Genomic DNA, 18,113 nt, shown 5'->3' with positions numbered 1-18,113 from the left:
ATGAAGAACAGGTAGTGCTGTTTATGTACTGATGACATGAAATAGAGGAAACCAAACTCATCCTTTGCCAATGGATAGAATTGGAAGAAGGTACGGGGCAGGGGGGGAACAACCCAACAAAAATGTTAAAAGATTAAGAAAATAATACCTGCTGGGAAGAGCTAAGGAACTGAGCATATTCAGTCAAAAAAATAGCTGAGGAATCTGTCTGCATGAATCTTAAGAGGTGTTATACAGAATACATGAGCCAACTATTTTCAGTCAACAAGAACAGAGTAGTAGCAATGTGTATGAGACAAACAATGGGAAAATCAAGTTGACTATTTCCTGAAACCTTACAGGTTGAGCAGTAGGACAAGCTGCCAGCAAAAGCAGTAGAGAAGGGGCTTGCATCTCTCTCTGGATTTTGCTGTTTTGTCCTCATTAGCTCAATAAAATATAACAGAAGGAACAAACCACAGCAGAGAAGAGCTAGCTAAACTAACTTCAACTATTTCATACTAACTGAACTATAACTGTACTGTTTCATAAAAGAAAAAAATGTATCTTGACTACTCATAAATCAGTTTAGACTGGAAGTTAGAATATTTCTAGCCATTAAAGCAGTTTGTTTCTAGCTCAACCATCCAATGTGGCAGCAAGGATGGGGTTCAGGAAGCATACACATAAACTAAAGATGACATATATTACTGAAGTGTTTTTGTCAGGTTGCTGGCAGGGACAGAGGACTTAATTATCCTGCAGAAACTTTGATTCCTAGAGCTTATATTCCTAAAACTGTTAGGGCGGGAGCCTTGCTGGCAGCTTAACTGATCAGACAGTTTCACTTTTCACTTCTCTGTAAAAGGGAATGGAATCTCTTTCGCTTAACAAAAAGAGGAGCTGATGAGACACAGCATGATGATTTAGGGCTCAGCTCTGAAAGCTGTATGTTTCAACTGGAATCTTTTCTTAGCAAGGCTTGTGTGATAAGCCCTTTTCCCCCAAAGAAAACAATGTCAATTGAGAGAGATTCACTGAGGGAAATGAGTGAATTGTAGGAAAAAATCCTACAGGGAAGGTCATGGCCATTTGTTTCTGATTGGGGCCTCAAGTAATGACTTTGAATTAACATCTGTGATTGCTGTAGCGGTAAGAAGACATTGATGCACAATAATGCAAAAACCACTTCATGGTGATGGGGGCTGTGAAGGAAATAATGGGGGTTTAACACAGAAAAATACAACATGTCTTTTTCTGCTAAGGGGTTATTTGCATGTTCAAGGTAAATAGTGTTACTGGGGGGAAACAGGGCATCTGTTCAGTCTACAACTGCTGCTGTTACGATTCATGTTTCATAGATATTGAAGTCCTGCTTTACTCTTGTTGATATATATATATATAGCAGGTAGTTTGGGCTGGAGGGAAGAATGTGTGTTACAAACAGTCTTTTTTTTGCCTTTGCAGTGTATCTTTGAACAAGACTTCTGTTCAGTAGCACTGATTTCTCCATTAAACTAAAGCGCAGACTCTTCTGCTTTGCACATAAATAACTGAGTAGCATGTGTTGTGCAGTGGGAGGTAAGGTAGAGGATGGAGTAGAAGTGTTAGAACAAGCCCAGCACAGTAGGTGGCAGAAAGCACAAGTGCAGCAGCTAACTTGGCCTGCCTTAAGATGGTGGGAAATCTCCAGCTGGAACAGCTTTAATGATTAAATGAGGTGTCTGGAAAGTTTTGCACAACCCGAGCTTGATGGGCTTCAGGACTTATTGCAAAAGCCATTTATTTGATGGCTTGAGTAGCTGTTCTGCAAGGCTTTGCAGGAGGAAAGAAAAGTTCTTCCTTTGGAGTTTTGATATGAGCTGGGATGAAGATTGTGGGGGAGTCTGGTTTTCCGTTGACTTCTAGTTTGTGTTAAACTGCCCTCCTTTTCAGGACATAGCTCTTGTGAGATGTTATAAGCTATAGAACTTGAATTAGGAACACATATTTTGGCCTAATGAAGAAAAGACCTGAAAAGTTGGGGGCAAGTGGGGAACTAAGGGCATTTTGTTTTCTTTACTGGTTGAGTTAATCCACTGTTTATATGTAATTAAGTTTTGCTGCCAGATGGTTATCATTTGTACCTGTGAGCCAAAGTATCTCTGGGGCACTCTGGAGTTCTTCATATAGGTATTTAATTATTTAAGTGATTACTTCTTATAAAATACTTTAGTTGCTTCCAGGATTTGACACAAGTTTCTGCATGATGGTATGCTGTGCACTAGAAAACAATTTAAAATGCCAGAATTCACAATGTTTAAAGCTTCTTGACTGTCAGGCAGAGGATGCATAGTTCCCTTGTAATTACTACCCTTTTTCCTTAAGATTGAAAGCATCCTTTGGAAATGACTGCAACTGATATAGCTGTGATATTGACCTAGGGAATTGGCATTTGTGCCTATAAGCAGACGAAGGGTAAGTTGTTGAATCCCAGACACGTTCACACATGTCCATATCTGGTTTGGGGAAAAAAGTAGAAGCTTGAGACTTTCCTTCCCCGCCTTCCACCCCCATGTGTTCAATGTTTGCTTCTAAAGTAATTTAGGTAGTTCTGCACTGCAGTTGTTCAGCAGTGGGCCTGTTAATGCATACAATGTGCCCTTCTAGCAAAGCCTTTAAGATGTTTTCACTGTAGCATACAGCTGCCTTGGAAAGATTTAAACTGCACCAAAAATTAAAGGATTTTTTCCAGTTCACCTGGAGGGGAAAAATGAGCATCACTTTCTTGACAGAAGATGAAAGAAATAGAGAAAACATATTTGGGGCGATACATCAGAGCACTTATTTACAGTAGTTCTCATCATGGCATTTAACTTGCCCTCTGTTTAATCTTCATTTTTCATGTATCAGACACCTACAGCATAGAGCTCTACTGAGCAGAAAAAGCAGTTTGTTCATATATTTTCAAAAATAAGATTCAGATGAATTGGAATGGGAAACAGCAACAAACATTTTTACATCTTTTTTTCACTGTGAAAGAAACCGTTGCTTATTCTAGTAAAATAACTTTTGCTTCAAACCTCAGTCTGTATCAATCAATATTATAATAATAAAATTAAAACTCAGCAATTGATTCTTCAAAGGTTATTTTTGTTCTACACTTCATCTAAGTAAATGTGTCCTGCTTTACAGATGAAGACAGTCATACAAAGATACTGATTCAAATGTCTTATTATGTCAGTATCTCTCATTGATTTGCTATGATTCCTTGTGCTGAAAGTTAAGCTGTGTTTATCTGCATCAGTGCAAGGCTTGGATTGTACAGGAGGCTGGACACAATGTCTGCACCTAAGAAGTAATTACAGCTCAGGAGACTTGCCATCCAATTGTCTGAAGAAATAAGTGGACACACCATAAAACTCTGATCATTTTAAATGAGGGAATCTCCCGTGGACATAGATAAATCCACTGTAACTTGCCAGTTTACTTCAGACTCCTGTTAAATTCTGTATTATAAAAGCACAGTGATACTGTTTTCTTACTTTGCTGTCATGCAAGCAATGGAGTGAATTTCAATCGAGAATGTAGGCTTTGTTGTCCTAGCCTGGGCCCACCTCTCTATGGGAGGTGAAGTGCCTGAATCTCCCTTGTAGAGCGGCAGGCTGCTGTAAAACATCATCTCACTTGGGAGCTGTTGCTGGTTTTCCTTCTCTTCTTTTATTTGGAAAATTCTCAATATTCCAGTGAGTCCTGGAGCACAGACTTAGGGTTTTGTAACAGGGAAAAAAAGGAACGCCTCTCAAGACTCAGCAAAAAGCTGAAGTGTTTCCGAGAGTCTCTATTTAAAGCAGTAGCAACTGCTACTGTGAGGTTGTTTTATGTATCTCAAAGCCTAGCTCTGTAGCTAGTAGTGTGTTGGTAAATAAAGGAGTAGGTGGAATTATTTTGTGATGTGTCTGGAAGTGGGTAGAACTTCTCTGCCAGATTGAAGGTGGCTAAACTCCCTTGCCCTTGGCACAGCTCTGACAGCAGCACGAAGGGAGCTGTAAGCAAATTACTTCAGGTTTTGACTAACAGAAGGAGTTGGAGGTTAGAGATGAGATCTTTAGTTTGAGTGGAAGAGGGAGGAGATTCTCACTTTGCAGGCATCCAGTGCAGCTCACCATTGCTAGTCAAGCCCAAGGGTGTTGAATGGGAAAAGCTATTAAGAGAAACACTGAAGATGGAGATAAACTCATCTAACTACAGATTTCCATAGCTGATCCAGTCATACCAACCCTTTTCAAGGTCAGTGAAGAGAACCAGGCACTTCTGCAGGGCAGTCCTTTTTCTTATTTCTTTTATATGGCCGCCTTAGGATGAAGTGAATTATACCCTGATGTGACTTTTCCTCTTCTTTGACTGTAGAATGAGTCTAGATAACCAGCTCAGACCAGATCTTTACAGTAAAGGAACCCACAACTTGGATAAAATCATCCCACCATCAGGCATTTGAACTATTAAAGAGAAGGAGACTCCTTCAAGAAGTTTTCTCCCTTGTAGAATATGGGATGGGCTGTGATTATATGCAGGCCTGGAGCTTGGTGCTGTTTTAGTGGCATAATAGTGGCATAGATACCTGCCAGCCTGACAAACACACTTGCTGGTAGGCAAGGATTCTTTTCAAACCTGTGGACAAGGCTTGAATGTCCTTGGTTTATGCCACAGTTATGCTTCTGAAAGTTGTCACTTGTCACGTCCATATTTTTAGCTGTAGTATTGATTTTGTTAAATTCCCATTGTTCTGCCTCCAAGAAACAAAATCAGAAACAGATGCAAGAGTGTTCCAAAGAGTTCCTGTTTTGTCTGAAAATGGAAGATTACAAAAAGTCTGTTTTGGTAGTAGGTGATAGATGAGCCCCAGCTTACTACAACAAGGAATCTCTGATAGATTGCTGGAGATGGCCATTAGACAAAGCACAGTTGGAACAGAGTTTTAATGACCAAATATTTCTTCCAGAAATGGCAGTGTGTGGAAGATGCCAGTGGAAAGCTCAAGCTACACAAGTGCAAGGGAATGGCAAACTTGGCAGCTGCAGGCAACAGCAAAGGCACTTCCAATATTTTGCCCAAGTATTACAATAGGAATAGTGAAGACTGCAATTGTGAAGAGAACGAATACAAGCTGAGCCATGTTGGACGGAGAAAGAAACTCTTCTCTAAGAAAAGTAAGTGAACCTGCTGTATCTTCTGTCTCTGCCTTAGAAAACCGTTACGATTTTGTTCCCTAACACACATAATTGTCCTGATTTTTATGGGCATTGAATTCTATCAGCATATTTACTGTGTATCTAGCTATGAAACAATGTGCCTCATATTGGACAATCAGATTTGAAAATATCTCTCTCTGTAGGAAGAGGAGTGTCTTGATCCAAAATAGGGTCCTATATTTATGTCTTTCAAAACTGGGAAATGCAGTACAAACACTGAAGTGGCAAGTAGCACATCGTTACACAGGCCATGAAACATGAACAGTGTTTTACAGCAAATACTCCAGTTTTCAGTAGGTACTGCAATGCTCGGAGCCGTTACTGCAGTAATTTATTTTTAATAAGGATGCGTGTGCTTTGTTACAGAAGCTGCTTGTTTCTAACATCCTTTCCTTGTGCTCAGTCAGCAGAGACAAGGCTGACTTTTAACCACAGATCACGTCCAAAGGGGATGACTCTGTTTCTAGTTTCCTTGGCACAGATCAGGTGCTTTTTCAGAAACCCTATTTCACTGGCTCTGTGTTAAACCTTAGTCAGACTAACATCTATATTTGAAGTACATAGTCTAATTATAGATTAAAGAGGCAAACGGCAGCACAGAATTATTATTCACTTGTAATGTTTCTTTCGTCTCACTCCACAAATACAGAGCCTTAATTATTTAGCAGATTAGTCTTTCTGTATAATGACCTGGCACAAGCTTCAAACAGAGAGTTTAAATTGATTTTCCCCCATTATATTTGCCTTGCAAGCTGATTAGTACCTACTAAGCTAATTTTTAGTTGAAAAAAATTATTGGTTCCAGGATGAAATTACTCAACTATACTTGCTGTTTAAATATGTGGCACAGCAGATAATCTTTAAATAACACTAGAACTTGCAATTCAATTAACTTTTTGAAGTCACAGAGAAGAAAGTTCAGTCATGGGGTGACAAATAACAGAAGTAGATTGAAGGTACTTAAATGAGAAGAGGAAAACAATTTAAGTGAGGGCAACATAATGCTATCTGATAATACTTAACACTTACTTAAGTACTTTTCATCAGTGCTTCCTAAACATTAACTAATTTTCACAACATCCAGAGGAGGTGGTTAAGTGTATAATTACCTTCAGTTTATGTATGAAGGAAGTTGAGGTAAAAAATGTGAAGGTTGCTCCCTCTAGCAGAGGAATCAGAATGGTCGGTTTTTTCCCTTTGTTCTGCTCAGAAGAGGCAGAGTTTATACTATACCCTTCAGCTCACTTGCGTCATTGAACCATAAGGCATAAACTTTAGCAGCATAAGATAGGATCTTGACAATCATGTTCCTGCTGCTTGTGTCTTGCATAAAATAATTGACTCCACAGATGCTTTGTTTTTCCCTCTGCTCGCATCCAGGGTGTGTCATACAGTGGAAGATGTTAGCTTGGACCTATTGACATAGACTCTTCAATTTGATGTTGGCTGTCCTTTTACATGCACTTATCTAATAAATCACACACTGAATGCAAATGAGCACAAAGCAATACAAGTCAAGGTAACATACCAAGGTTTTTCTGAACAGCTTACCTAGAAAGCTGGGTCACTGAATTGTGAGTGGTAAGAGGGTGAACTGGGTACTCATTATGTGTATTTGGACTTTTATGACCTGTTTCATGAGACTTGGGATAAAGTGCAGTCTGTGCTGGGTTGCATAGTTCTGAGGACATCTTTGGGGTCTGCCTCTCAGAATTTGATGAGTGCATGGGATCATACTGCAGCCCTAGTTGAATGCCAGTAAATGCTATTCATCAGATTGAACAATAGCTAAATAGAAAACAGAAGTTCCAAACTGGACTAGGGTCACATCCACATTAATGCTGCTTTAGTTAAAAGCAATAGTGTAGTTTTGAAGGGAACACCCTGATCGCTCCCTTCTGTCATGCATAATAGAGATGGATTTGCAGAGAGCGGTTTTGATGGATTCTAATATACAGTCATTTGCAGAAAACTAAATTGGATGCCCTGCTTCTAGGGTGCATAAAGTGTGTTGCAAACCCTGATGGGGGTATGAGGATTGGTCTTTCAGAAAGACTAAAACCAGTCACGTGTAGTGAGAACGTGTGGTCTAAAAGACCAGACTAAATTGCTGATAGAGAAGGGCTGGAGCACCAAATGTTTTGATAAAATAATTACTTTATAACGTAGGCATGGTCAGGTGCACCAGGACATTTAGCAGGCAAAAATATTTTCTAAATTGAGTAAAGTCAGTTGCAAAACAGGGTCATGTCATGTATGTCCCATTTGGGCCATGTACAAATACACAACTCGCTTGCAAAGCTTTTACACGCTAGAAACACATGAGCATTAATATTTGGTATATATGGGTTTGGGTGTCAGGAATGTTTGCATTTCTGTGTCCTCTTTATTTTCTTCAGTATGTTTTTCTTTTATAAGAAAGATGAAACAAAGCTTTGCAGTAGGAAGAAAGTTTAGAGTAATAGTGAGCTCTTAAAATCTTCGGCTGTGTTGTGGTCTATTATGTTTTTCTTGCTGTGGATTTGATCTCCTCCTCCTGTGATGAACAAGTGCATGTGATTAAAGGAGTTATTAAGCTGCATGTAGAGAAATGATGATAGACCACACAGATCTGCAAACAACAAACAGAAGTGTGTACAAAGGGGCTAGTGCATTTTTATTCCAATTTTCATGTCATTCATTTTTCTTTTGAGGTAGTCTCAATGCTGGAGCAAAATTGCCTTCTTTGTTGTTAAAAAAACAAAAATAAAACCAAACCCCCAAAACCTGAACATCATTTGCTTTAAAGATAATGCACTTGATGAATAGTTTTCAATGGCAGTTGTGAGAAATTGGATGTAAGAAAGTTTTTGGGGTTGGGGTTTTTTTTCCTCTTTGAAGTATCTTAAGGACACAGATTCAAAATAAGATTCCTAAAAATCCCTAGGTACATAATGCCCAAGAAAAAAACACCTCTAAACCTTTATCCATATTTCTAGACACTTGAGATATTTTCAAAAATTTGACTTCAAAGTGCCTAATTTTACTTTGGTGTTATAGAATAAAATGCTGCTTCTCTACAAAATTCTGGAAAATATATAGACATTACTGGGAAATATCTAGCAGGAATTCATGAGGCTATTGGTGGATATTTCCTCATGGCATGCGTAGAAGCAGAATCCTTGCATATTGGCTTATTCTATCTTCATTGTGATGCTGGAAAATGCATCAGATCCAAAATACCTACGTAGAGTAAGTGTCAACAGGGAAGACCAAGAATTCTCTGTCTTCTGCAGTGTTCCCACTGAGCAGTCATGCCCCTGCTTTGGGGAAAATGCCATATAGTAGTTATAGTTGCTTACAGTCTTCTCGGTTATCCCTGAGAGAACTATTATTTCAAAATTATCTCGGTGTTAAATCGTGAATTTGGTGGCTGCAAAGTAAGTAATAAGGCTTGAGTGATGAGGATGTGAGGAGAATTAAATATAAACCAAAGGCTGGGCATGGTTGTGTCAGATATGAAGTTTATGGTTTTATAATACAACATTGTCCTTGCTTTATTCAGTTGAATAATAACTTTGGGTCCTGCAGTTCATGCTTTTGCGAGACAGAAACTTGAGATGCTACCAAAAAAGAGTTGTAAAAAATCAGGTGTGTTTGAGTCTCTAGACTGTCTGGGGAAATCTGGACCAGAACAGCGTACTTCCTTTCAGGCTCCAATGAAGACAAGCATGCTTGTCAAGTTGTCCAAGAGGACACAGCTGGATGAGTGGGGCACTGAAATGTAGCTTTCTTAGGCTTAAATTTCTCCGGACTCCATTTCCAGTCTCAGTTCTGAGAATGCAACTTTTTAGCAGTACCATCTATAAGACAGCTGGCTGCCGTAAGACCAGAGGAAGAGAAGCATTGGGACTCATAGAGCTTACCAAAGCCAGACTTTAATAACTTGGAAAAGGTGGGATAGGTGTTTGGGACCAAATACTTAACAGCCCTAAATCTACTTTGTTTGTATGTTGTGTACAGAGGTAAATGAATTGGAGAGTAAAACTTAAACCTGTAGGAGGATCGACTAATAAGTAATTAGGCATTGGTATTTATGCCTGCAGTGCACTTCGCAGGTGGGAGAGCACAGCACAGATGAATATTGATCTTATTAACTATTTTAACCACTTCCTCTGAAAATAATGGAGTTTGGTACTAATCACAGTGCTGAGTCAGCACTGTGGATAGCATGTTGTGGTAAAGCAATACAACAAGTCCTTCATGAGCTGTCTCAATCCAGACCAATTTGTTCGTTGTAAGGCTGGGTTAGTTTGGCTGCAAGGGAGGAGTAACTCCTGGCTTCTAATTCTTCAGGAACGTGTGTAGACGACAGTTCCCTGAAGCTATCTGCTGAGGTCCAACATGCTGGATTGGCATATTAGACTTGTAAGGAAGGTAAATTGTTAGTTGGCTGAGCTTAACAAGATGAAATGAGGGAACAATTAAAGAAATGGGAGTTTATACTTTGAATATAATTGTTAGGGTGTAGTTTTTTGGAACTGCCTCCTACTTCTGAAAAGATGGGAGTTTTCCTTCTCATTTAGTCAAACATTTCCTGAATGGGTGCCTGAAATAGGGTTGGTCTTTTGGGGTTTTTTTTCCCTTTAGCAGTGACTCACCTGGCTTAGTATCAGCAATAAACTTTGAACCACAGGTGGAAAATGTGCAAAGCCAGACAATCCAGCTGGTATTCTACTTTCTGTGTGTGGCGCTGACAAGAATATAGTGCTTGGACCAGTTTCAGGTGGGAGGAGATGTTTATTTCTCTTCCCAGTCTGCAAAATGGCTTTTGAGACCTTGCGATCCATTTGGAATTAATGTAAGTCTTCTTGAAAAAAGTCACTCTGTGTTAATGCCAAAGCATGCCAATTGACATGAATATTTATTTTGTCAATTTTTGTTGTTGTACCTCCCGTTCCTTTTTTTCTTACCCCTCCTTGTTTTGCTGGGGAGATTATCCCATAGAGAAAGTTGGCTTTTCTGGGGAGCTTGGGATTGCAAGAAAGATTGGTCTTCTCATTTGGCACATTGGTCAAGTTTTTCCCTTACCAGTTTGCAGAAAGAAGTCCCATTCTTGTGAGATGTGCTGTGTGTTTCAGCTCTGTGTAAAGGAGAGGTGACTGGGGGAGCCAAGGGACTCAATTGTTTCCAGTAATGTCTTAGATGATTCCAAACCACATATGCAGAGCAAAGACTCAGGAACTGGGCAGGGAGGAGAAAAGAGGCTCTGGTACTTAAGTTGTGCTTTTTTCTCAAGGAATGAGATGATTATGCTTCTTAGTGTAATGAGTGACTCTCAGCAGTCGTTGACAGTGAGCAGGAAATATGGTCAGAGATGGACCCCATCATACAGTAGGGAAGTTTAGATACGAATTTAGACTCTACAACTACGATATATTTGCGCTATTCCAGATGAAACGAAAGAGGAGCTCTGGGGATTTGGGCCAGGACAATTCATAGCAAATGTTTAGTTTTGCCTTTGGGCTGCAGAAGCAAAGTCTGAGGGAGTGCACATCAGGAAAATAATTGCAAAGAAAAAAATTAGCCATGGATAAAAGTAATATTCAGATATTAACCCCTCCTGAAAAAATCAAGCATCTTACCTTGAAGAATGAGCATAGAATTGACAAAAGGCTCAGGTTGAATCCTGGGAATAATTGGGACCACTTCAGGGAAGCGTTGCAGGAATCCTAGCAGTGGAGCATTGTACGGTGGACAGTAGAAAACAATAGAGAACTCGCTGTCGTGAACTGTCATGGTTAGGTTTTTTAGGGACTTACTGCCATCTAGTGACTCTTGGGGGAAGAGCAGAGTCTCTTTGAAAGCTGTTTGCTCTAAACGTGATATTGGACAAGTACACTTTCTTTCCCCTCTGCCATCCTTGTGCATTTGCATTATATCTGCCCTCTCTCTTGCGCCCTAAGGTATCATCTCTTCATGGAAAAGGTAATGAGGCAGCAGCTTAGAGAACAGCTGCAACAAACACCCTTTGTCATCCAGTTAATTCTAAATGTCACAGTATGGGCTGGTTTTTTTCTCCCAAGAACCACAAAGAGGACCAAATTGTAAAAGGCTGTTTCTCCCCCTCTTAACCCTTTCAATTTCTTTTCCATGCAGAATACAAACCAAGCTATGTCCGGAATCGCTCAATCCGTTCTGTATCTGTTGAACTGGATGGAGCAGTTTATAACTTGGGTTTAGAGGATGGATACCAACCTGTCTTACCAAGAAACATCACCAAGCGGCACAAGATGCAGAGGGCTATTCTTCGTGAGGAGGAAGATAAAGACGTGGGGGAATACAGTGGCACTGGTGGTATTGCAGAGTATACAGCCCCTAACCTAATAAAAGTGACTCACAGGTGAGTGCATGTGGCATATTTCTAAAAGCTTTTGCTGCATAAGTGGCTGCTTTACGTAAATGGGTGTGTTAACTTGTGATAAGTATGTTGTGTCCCTTTTGGATACCCAGTCTAGCTTCACTAAAATTCTTATTCTCATCCATACAACAGCTTTTGGTTTTGTTTTAGTTTTGTGATGTACAGAGGGGCACAAAGCTACTGAAGAACTACAACAGTGCTTTCATGTCTTCTGCACTTCAGAGACAGTAATCACTGATCAGTGCATGTTTCCAGTGAGGACAAGCAAAACGGTGTGCAACAGTTGTGTGTACACCTGTGTGAAACCAGGAGAGCCTCTACCTAAGGAAATCTCAGTGTGCAGTGGGTAACCTGTCCTGTCTGAAGACCAAAGGCTCTAATTGGAGTATGACCTAGTTTCACATCATTGGTTACTTTGTATTTCAAACCCAAATCAGTCCTAAGGGAGGAAGCAGCCTCTCAGAGCTTTCTGTAGCCAGTGCTAGGAAAGGAAAATCTGTATTATGAATGAAGTTGGATGGACCAGGAGCACTGGGAAATGGAACATATTGAGAGAGAGGTGAGGGAATTGTCTGGGCACTCTAATAGCTAAAAATCTTTTCCTCAGTGTGCAGGTCTAGGGACTGATGGTATATCTTCAACTGTACTTAATTAGTTTAGTCACCATTTCCACTTGTGAATTATTAGGAAATCCACCAATCATTACTGATTATGTGCATTAAATGTTTAATGGCTAGCTTATGTAAACATGCGTGAGCCACTTAGCTGCTGTTGAAATCTGTGGTTTCCATTTGACTTCTGTTTACAGGGTTAAAGGCTCGCTAATAGGAAGAAACGTAGCTAGGTTGACATCAGAGAATTGTGCTCTCTTACCCCAGCTCTCATGAATGTTCAGGACCCATAAATCACTATTTGTGCTTCTGGAACAAGTCAAATTTATTTTTGCTGCCTTACTGGGTGAATTCCAGATCCATACAAGGAACTGTTAGAAAGGTTATGCATAATTTGTGAGGAGTCCCCAGGAACACCTGCAGAAAAGAAGGCAGTGGGACAACATGCATGAGGAGGTTTAAAGAAAATAAAGGAGTATTGAAAATACTCAGCTTTAATTTAAACAAGTATTCAAAGATGACTACGTTGTATTTTTGGACCCCTAATAAACTTCTTAGGTACATCTGTCAAGCGGGTGTTTGTTTGTTTGTTTGTTTTTGAAAGAATTTTGAAACCTGGATTGCATTAGAAGTTAGTGAAACATAAGCACTTAAAATTGTCAGAGGGTATCTCTCTTTGAAGTCAGGGAGATATCTTTGAAAAATTTTATCCCTTTTGTAGAAAACAGCAAAATTTCTTGGGGTTTTTTTTCCCCTTTTTCTTTATGGTGTAGTAATACATCTTATAAAGAAGTACTTTATCCTTGCCCCTACCCCTGTATCACTTAATTATGCATTGGGAAATTGCTTCTCAGTAATGCTTTCAGTGCTTGGTAGTTAGTAGATATTATTTATGTAGACAGCCTAATGAATAAGCAAGAACTCTATGCAGCACAATTTACATATAGAAATGAAGCAGTCAACAGGTTCTGCTTGATAGGAATATTCTCCTTGAATTTTTCTACTTCTGAAAAATTTCCATGGCAACTCAAACCCAAAGTTTTTTCCTGGCTCATAGCACAGTCTTACTCTCTTGAATGAACATTGGTTTTTTTTAATTCTGCATGTCATTTCCAGTCTGGCTTCTTGTCTGTCCTGGAGGTGTGTTATTAAAACCAGCTGTTTGCATTGCTGTGTATGTGTGTATCCACTATAATAACCATTGTTTGCTTTTCCATGCCAAGGTGCTATATCCTGGAGAATGATACTGTTCAGTGTGACACAGATCTGTATAGGTCACTGCAAGCTTGGAAGGACCATAAACTTCATATTGACCATGAGGTCAGTGATGTTATCAGTCATGCATTTGCAGTGTGTGTTTTTAGCATGGTTTTCTGTGCACTGATAGGATCATGCTAACTGTGTTTGTGTCCGTCTGCCTCTGGGTGTCTTTGTCCCTCCCTGGAACCTTTTGAACTTGCTGGCTGATTTCAGAGTAGATATTTCAGTGATAATTAAGTTATTACAAGTTTGTGAAGACAAGATGCTGAGTGGAGGAGAGAACTGCAACTGAAGGGACAGCTGAGAAATGTCATAAGCCTTATGAGATAAATGAGAGACTTGTAAGTGTCCCCATTCTGGGAAAAATTTCACCTGGATTTTCTTCATATCTTATTAGCCCTGCTCCCCAGTGTACCTCTAAAAAAGAGGCCTTCAACTGTCAAATATAAGCCCAAGGAAAAGTGAGCTTCATTAGTTTTAGTGCTTCTAGAATTATTTATTTTGCTTGCTTGTGTTTTTCTTAACCCTTGCGCTTTGGAATTGAATTGGTTTTTCTTAGGCTTGTGTATGTGAAGAACCTGGAGATAATTTGCCCTATGAAATTTGCCTGTAAATCTTCATCTGACATTTTTTGTCACTAATGTTGAAGAATATAAGCTAAAACCCTTCACACTTGTGTATGAAAGAGGCAGTCTTCTAAGGACCAGATAATGGTGGAATGCATAAAGAAAGGACCTCCTGCAACCTCTTACCAAATTCCCTGAATTCACAGCAAAGTCCTATGTAAGACCTTGTTGGGCCCCTTTTATGGTACAGATTGGCATGTACCAAGGCGGGTAGATAATGCAAAACTTAATAGCTCTGCTAGGATTTAAAAAGGGCAATTTCAATATTGCCATACTCTTCTAATTTTTTTTTTACTTCAGAAAATGTAGACTATATGGAGTGCCAAAGAAAATGAGAGCTCACTTCTGTCCTGTTGTGTTCCTGATTTAGCGTCACAGGGCTGGATTCTTTGTGTATTTTTCTTGAACACTCTGTCCTGTCTGTGCTTCGGCAGCCATGTGCTTCTGCTAGACTTATGGTCACTGATGTCAAATGGTAGTTTTGCAGTGACTTTTTGTTGTTCACACTGGATTACTTTGTTTTTTCTGCTGTGTAAAGAAAAGAGGTAGAAGCCTGTAATAGCCATCTGAGTGGAAATGGGCCGTGCTGTGTGTGAGCTAGACTGAATGAAAGCAGGAGTTTCATGTACTGAAAAAAATAGGCAGTTACGAATAAACTGTGTGGATGGTGCAATTAACTGCTATCCCATGTGGCCAGACGTTGATAAAGACTGCCATGCAAAATGCCATGCCATGCCATGCCAACTGCTGCTTTTCTTTTCAGAAGCTCTGAAGAGGGGACTTCAGAGCAGTCCTTCCCCATTCCCTTCTCAGGTTCATAACAGGCTGAAATTTAAGAAGAGCTTCATTTTCCTTTGAGTAACCTTTCTCCCGTTGCAAATGTGCTTTAGAGCAAGAGGAAAAATCACAATGGAACCAGGAGTGGTTATCTACCCTGAGGCTGTGTGCCCTCCCATTCCCCCAGTGCCACATTCCACTTTCAGTAATCAAAGCAGGCAAATTTACCAACAAGGTTTCCTCCTGCTGTAGTTTCCTTTTGGAAAGGTGGATAATCTGAAAATGCTTGTTAGTGGTGGGAGTGAGGGGACATGGTGAAGCACTTGGTGACAATAGAATGTGTTTGAGAAAGCTAGAATAAGACTAACTCCCACCGTATTTTTTTTAACCTGTATCTTTACTTTTTTTAGATTGAAACTTTGCAGAATAAAATAAAAAACCTGAGGGAAGTGAGAGGTCATCTGAAGAAGAAGCGACCTGAAGAGTGTGATTGTAACAAGATAAGGTATTTCTTGTGTACTTCAGAGTAATTATTTGTAGTGTGCAACTGTAGCTGATTTATGTCTTCACAGGAAAGATCAGAATCTGTTAACTGGTTGCCTACTTACTACACTCTTGTATAATGCTTTCTGGAGGAGCTGGACTACTGCAGAAGTACAAGGCCCACCTTCTGCCAGGCAGGAGTTTAATTGTCTCTGTGTCAAGTGGTGATGTAACAGGATGTGTGACATGGCTTATAAACCAGTTATGCTCTTGTACTGAAATTGCTGCTATTAGGTACCAGAGATCAGTATTTTAAGCTGAAGGCTTTTTTCTGAAAATTTGCTTTCCACAAGGGCAAATTGTCAATATGGTGCAGTGTTACACAAATCTATTTTAAAAAGAATATTGTGTAAAGCATATGGAATAATAGGGTGGGGAGATGAGAGAATCTCTTCCCATTCAATTTTTTCAAGGCTGGATGTATTATCTCATAGAATGCAGTCATTGCAATATTTAGCAGCTATGCGAGGTGGGAGAAGCAGGAATTTATCAGTTGGTGCAGAGTAACTGTATTTTAGTAACCACCACTGACTTACTGCACAAGATCTTTTTTTCCCTGGTGCAGATGATTTGCAAATTTTAAGTGCAACAGGCAATACTAAATTAGTGGTTGTGCATTAAGGCCTCTGCATAGTTGGTTTCTCATATAGCCAAATATTTGCAAAATGGCTGTAGGATCAGTCCATGGAAAGAAGGTTCAAGCAAGAGGGGGAGCAAGCCAGCTCTTGCTCTGCGGCTAAGCACAGCAGAAAATGTTTCAAAATCAAATGTTAACCCAAACAGAATTTGCTTTTGAGAAGGCTGCTCAGAAAATAACCAGGAGCAGCTTCTCCTGATCGTAGTGATCACAGAGCAATCTCTGAGGCTGCTGTGAGCCAGATGTCACCAGGAGTACAGTAGCCACAGCATGAGTATCACAAAAAAAGCCATACTTGAATGTACTCGAAAACACAAGGCAGCCATGCTATTATCTGTGTCTAAAGCAGCTTTAACTAAGTAGCCTCTATGAGAGGGTATGGACGATATTTCTGTGTCTCATTGGTGTAATGGGAATGAGTTTCTGAGCGTAACACTTAAATCCTTGGAGGCGCAGCATACTCTGCTTTACAGACATGAGGTACATAGTTGTGGCCCATGTGGATTCTGCAACATAGCAAAAAATACAGAGAACATCAGTTTCTTGGGTTATGTCAACCCATACAAGGAACCCATGGCAAAAAGTGTTTAAAAAGAAATCGGTATCATTCTGAATGACAAATCCCCCGAAAGTTTATATTGATTTATAATCCACCACTTCCAAAACTGATGTTAACAACTGACTTTATTTAATATATACTGTAACAATGTTATTTTTATTAGTGAATGTTTTATAGTAAGTGTAAAGAATGTTGTATTTTTCAGGCCCAGTATAGGAAGCACTTGTATTTGTGCATAGCATTATTCAGATGAATAATCCCACTGAAATCAATGAAGTTACTCATCTGAATTATATATGTTTAAGTGTTTGCAGAATTACATTGAATTAGGATTTAGCATTTACAATTAGTTAATGAAATAGCCAGTGTCTGTGTAAGATAAAAGAATTGACTGAAGATAGGTAGTTCTTTAATAATCTTATTTTGTTAATTTGCTATAAGGATTAAATTATTAAAGCTCCCAGTACCATTAATAATTTAAAGATCTCTTTTGTTTTGAAGGGAATTTTAGTCTCACAACTAACTAACTTAACTCTGTTGTACTGTTTAAAAAATAACATTTAATGAACTTAGTTTGTCTTTGCTGATTTGTGTGGGTAGTATAATGAACTTTATCAGTCAGAAAATACTGCCATTGACTAAGGCTGTTTTATCTTTTTTTAACTTTGCAAACTACACAGAAAGGAAATTTCTGCAAAATCTTATAAGAGTTTCTGGAGGCAGAGCCAAAACAGTAGAGCCACCCAGCTAGAATGTGTATGTCTGCTTACACCCTCCATATCTCAAAATCTATTAGACACTGCTATTGCTGGGACAGTTCCATGCATCTTGTTAAAAGTTTTCCTGGAACTTCTAGCTAGTAACAATGAAGAAAAAACCCCAACCCTACGAAGTACAACTGGTACTATTCTTTCAGAAGGAAAATAGCAGGAAGGTGGTATGAGCTTGTCATGTGAACAAATTAGTGAATAGTCAGTTGAAGAAATGTTGTAATTGAATTATAAATCCATTGGTTTTATCTGCCCCGTGTAGGGAAACAAGAACCAATGACAACTAGAATTGAAAATTGTAGCTGGAATAATCTGTGGATACATATTGCAATACCGTATTTGGGCACCAGATGTCAATATGCACAAACGATCTAAGGAAAGAAAGAGGCACAAGAAGGCTCAGAAGTGCCTAATCCAGTCTAGCCAGGCTGCGTTGTATTCGCTACATACCCTGAATGAATAAATTGAAGGGAGAAGTGACACTGGATTGAATCTGCTTCAAATCCAGTAAGATAGTGTGGTATGAACAAGGAGCAATTGTCTTTCTGTTGTTCATCAACAATGCTGTTTTTATTTTTCAGTTACCATTCAAAACACAAAAGCAAACTGAGGCACAAGGGATCTAGTCTTCATCCTTTCAAGTAAGTGAAGGCCTGTTCCTTTGATAGAGGAAATGCAAAGACATTAACATTTGGTCCCTGCAGACCAGTTACAAACTAA

The 18,113-nt window shown here is 39.4% G+C and overlaps 1 protein-coding gene across 4 annotated transcripts in view; it reads left to right on the top strand.

Annotated features, from left to right (window-relative positions):
* The window catches only part of SULF2 (sulfatase 2), a 166,184-nt gene that overhangs the window by 141,438 nt on the left and 6,633 nt on the right, over nucleotides 1–18,113 (top strand). For all 4 annotated transcript variants that reach the window (XM_075018877.1, XM_075018885.1, XM_075018892.1 and 1 more), the window contains 5 exons: nucleotides 4,961–5,168; nucleotides 11,349–11,592; nucleotides 13,445–13,541; nucleotides 15,295–15,389; nucleotides 17,975–18,034. In XM_075018877.1, the coding sequence (XP_074874978.1) occupies nucleotides 4,961–5,168; nucleotides 11,349–11,592; nucleotides 13,445–13,541; nucleotides 15,295–15,389; nucleotides 17,975–18,034 (704 nt within the window). The remainder of the gene's footprint in view (nucleotides 1–4,960; nucleotides 5,169–11,348; nucleotides 11,593–13,444; nucleotides 13,542–15,294; nucleotides 15,390–17,974; nucleotides 18,035–18,113) is intronic.

Source organism: Buteo buteo, chromosome 2 (assembly GCF_964188355.1).
Source record: "Buteo buteo chromosome 2, bButBut1.hap1.1, whole genome shotgun sequence".
Classification (NCBI taxonomy): Eukaryota; Metazoa; Chordata; class Aves; order Accipitriformes; family Accipitridae; genus Buteo; species Buteo buteo.
The sequence above is the reverse complement of the archived record's forward strand: the minus strand, read 5'-3'. Positions and strand labels throughout refer to the sequence as shown.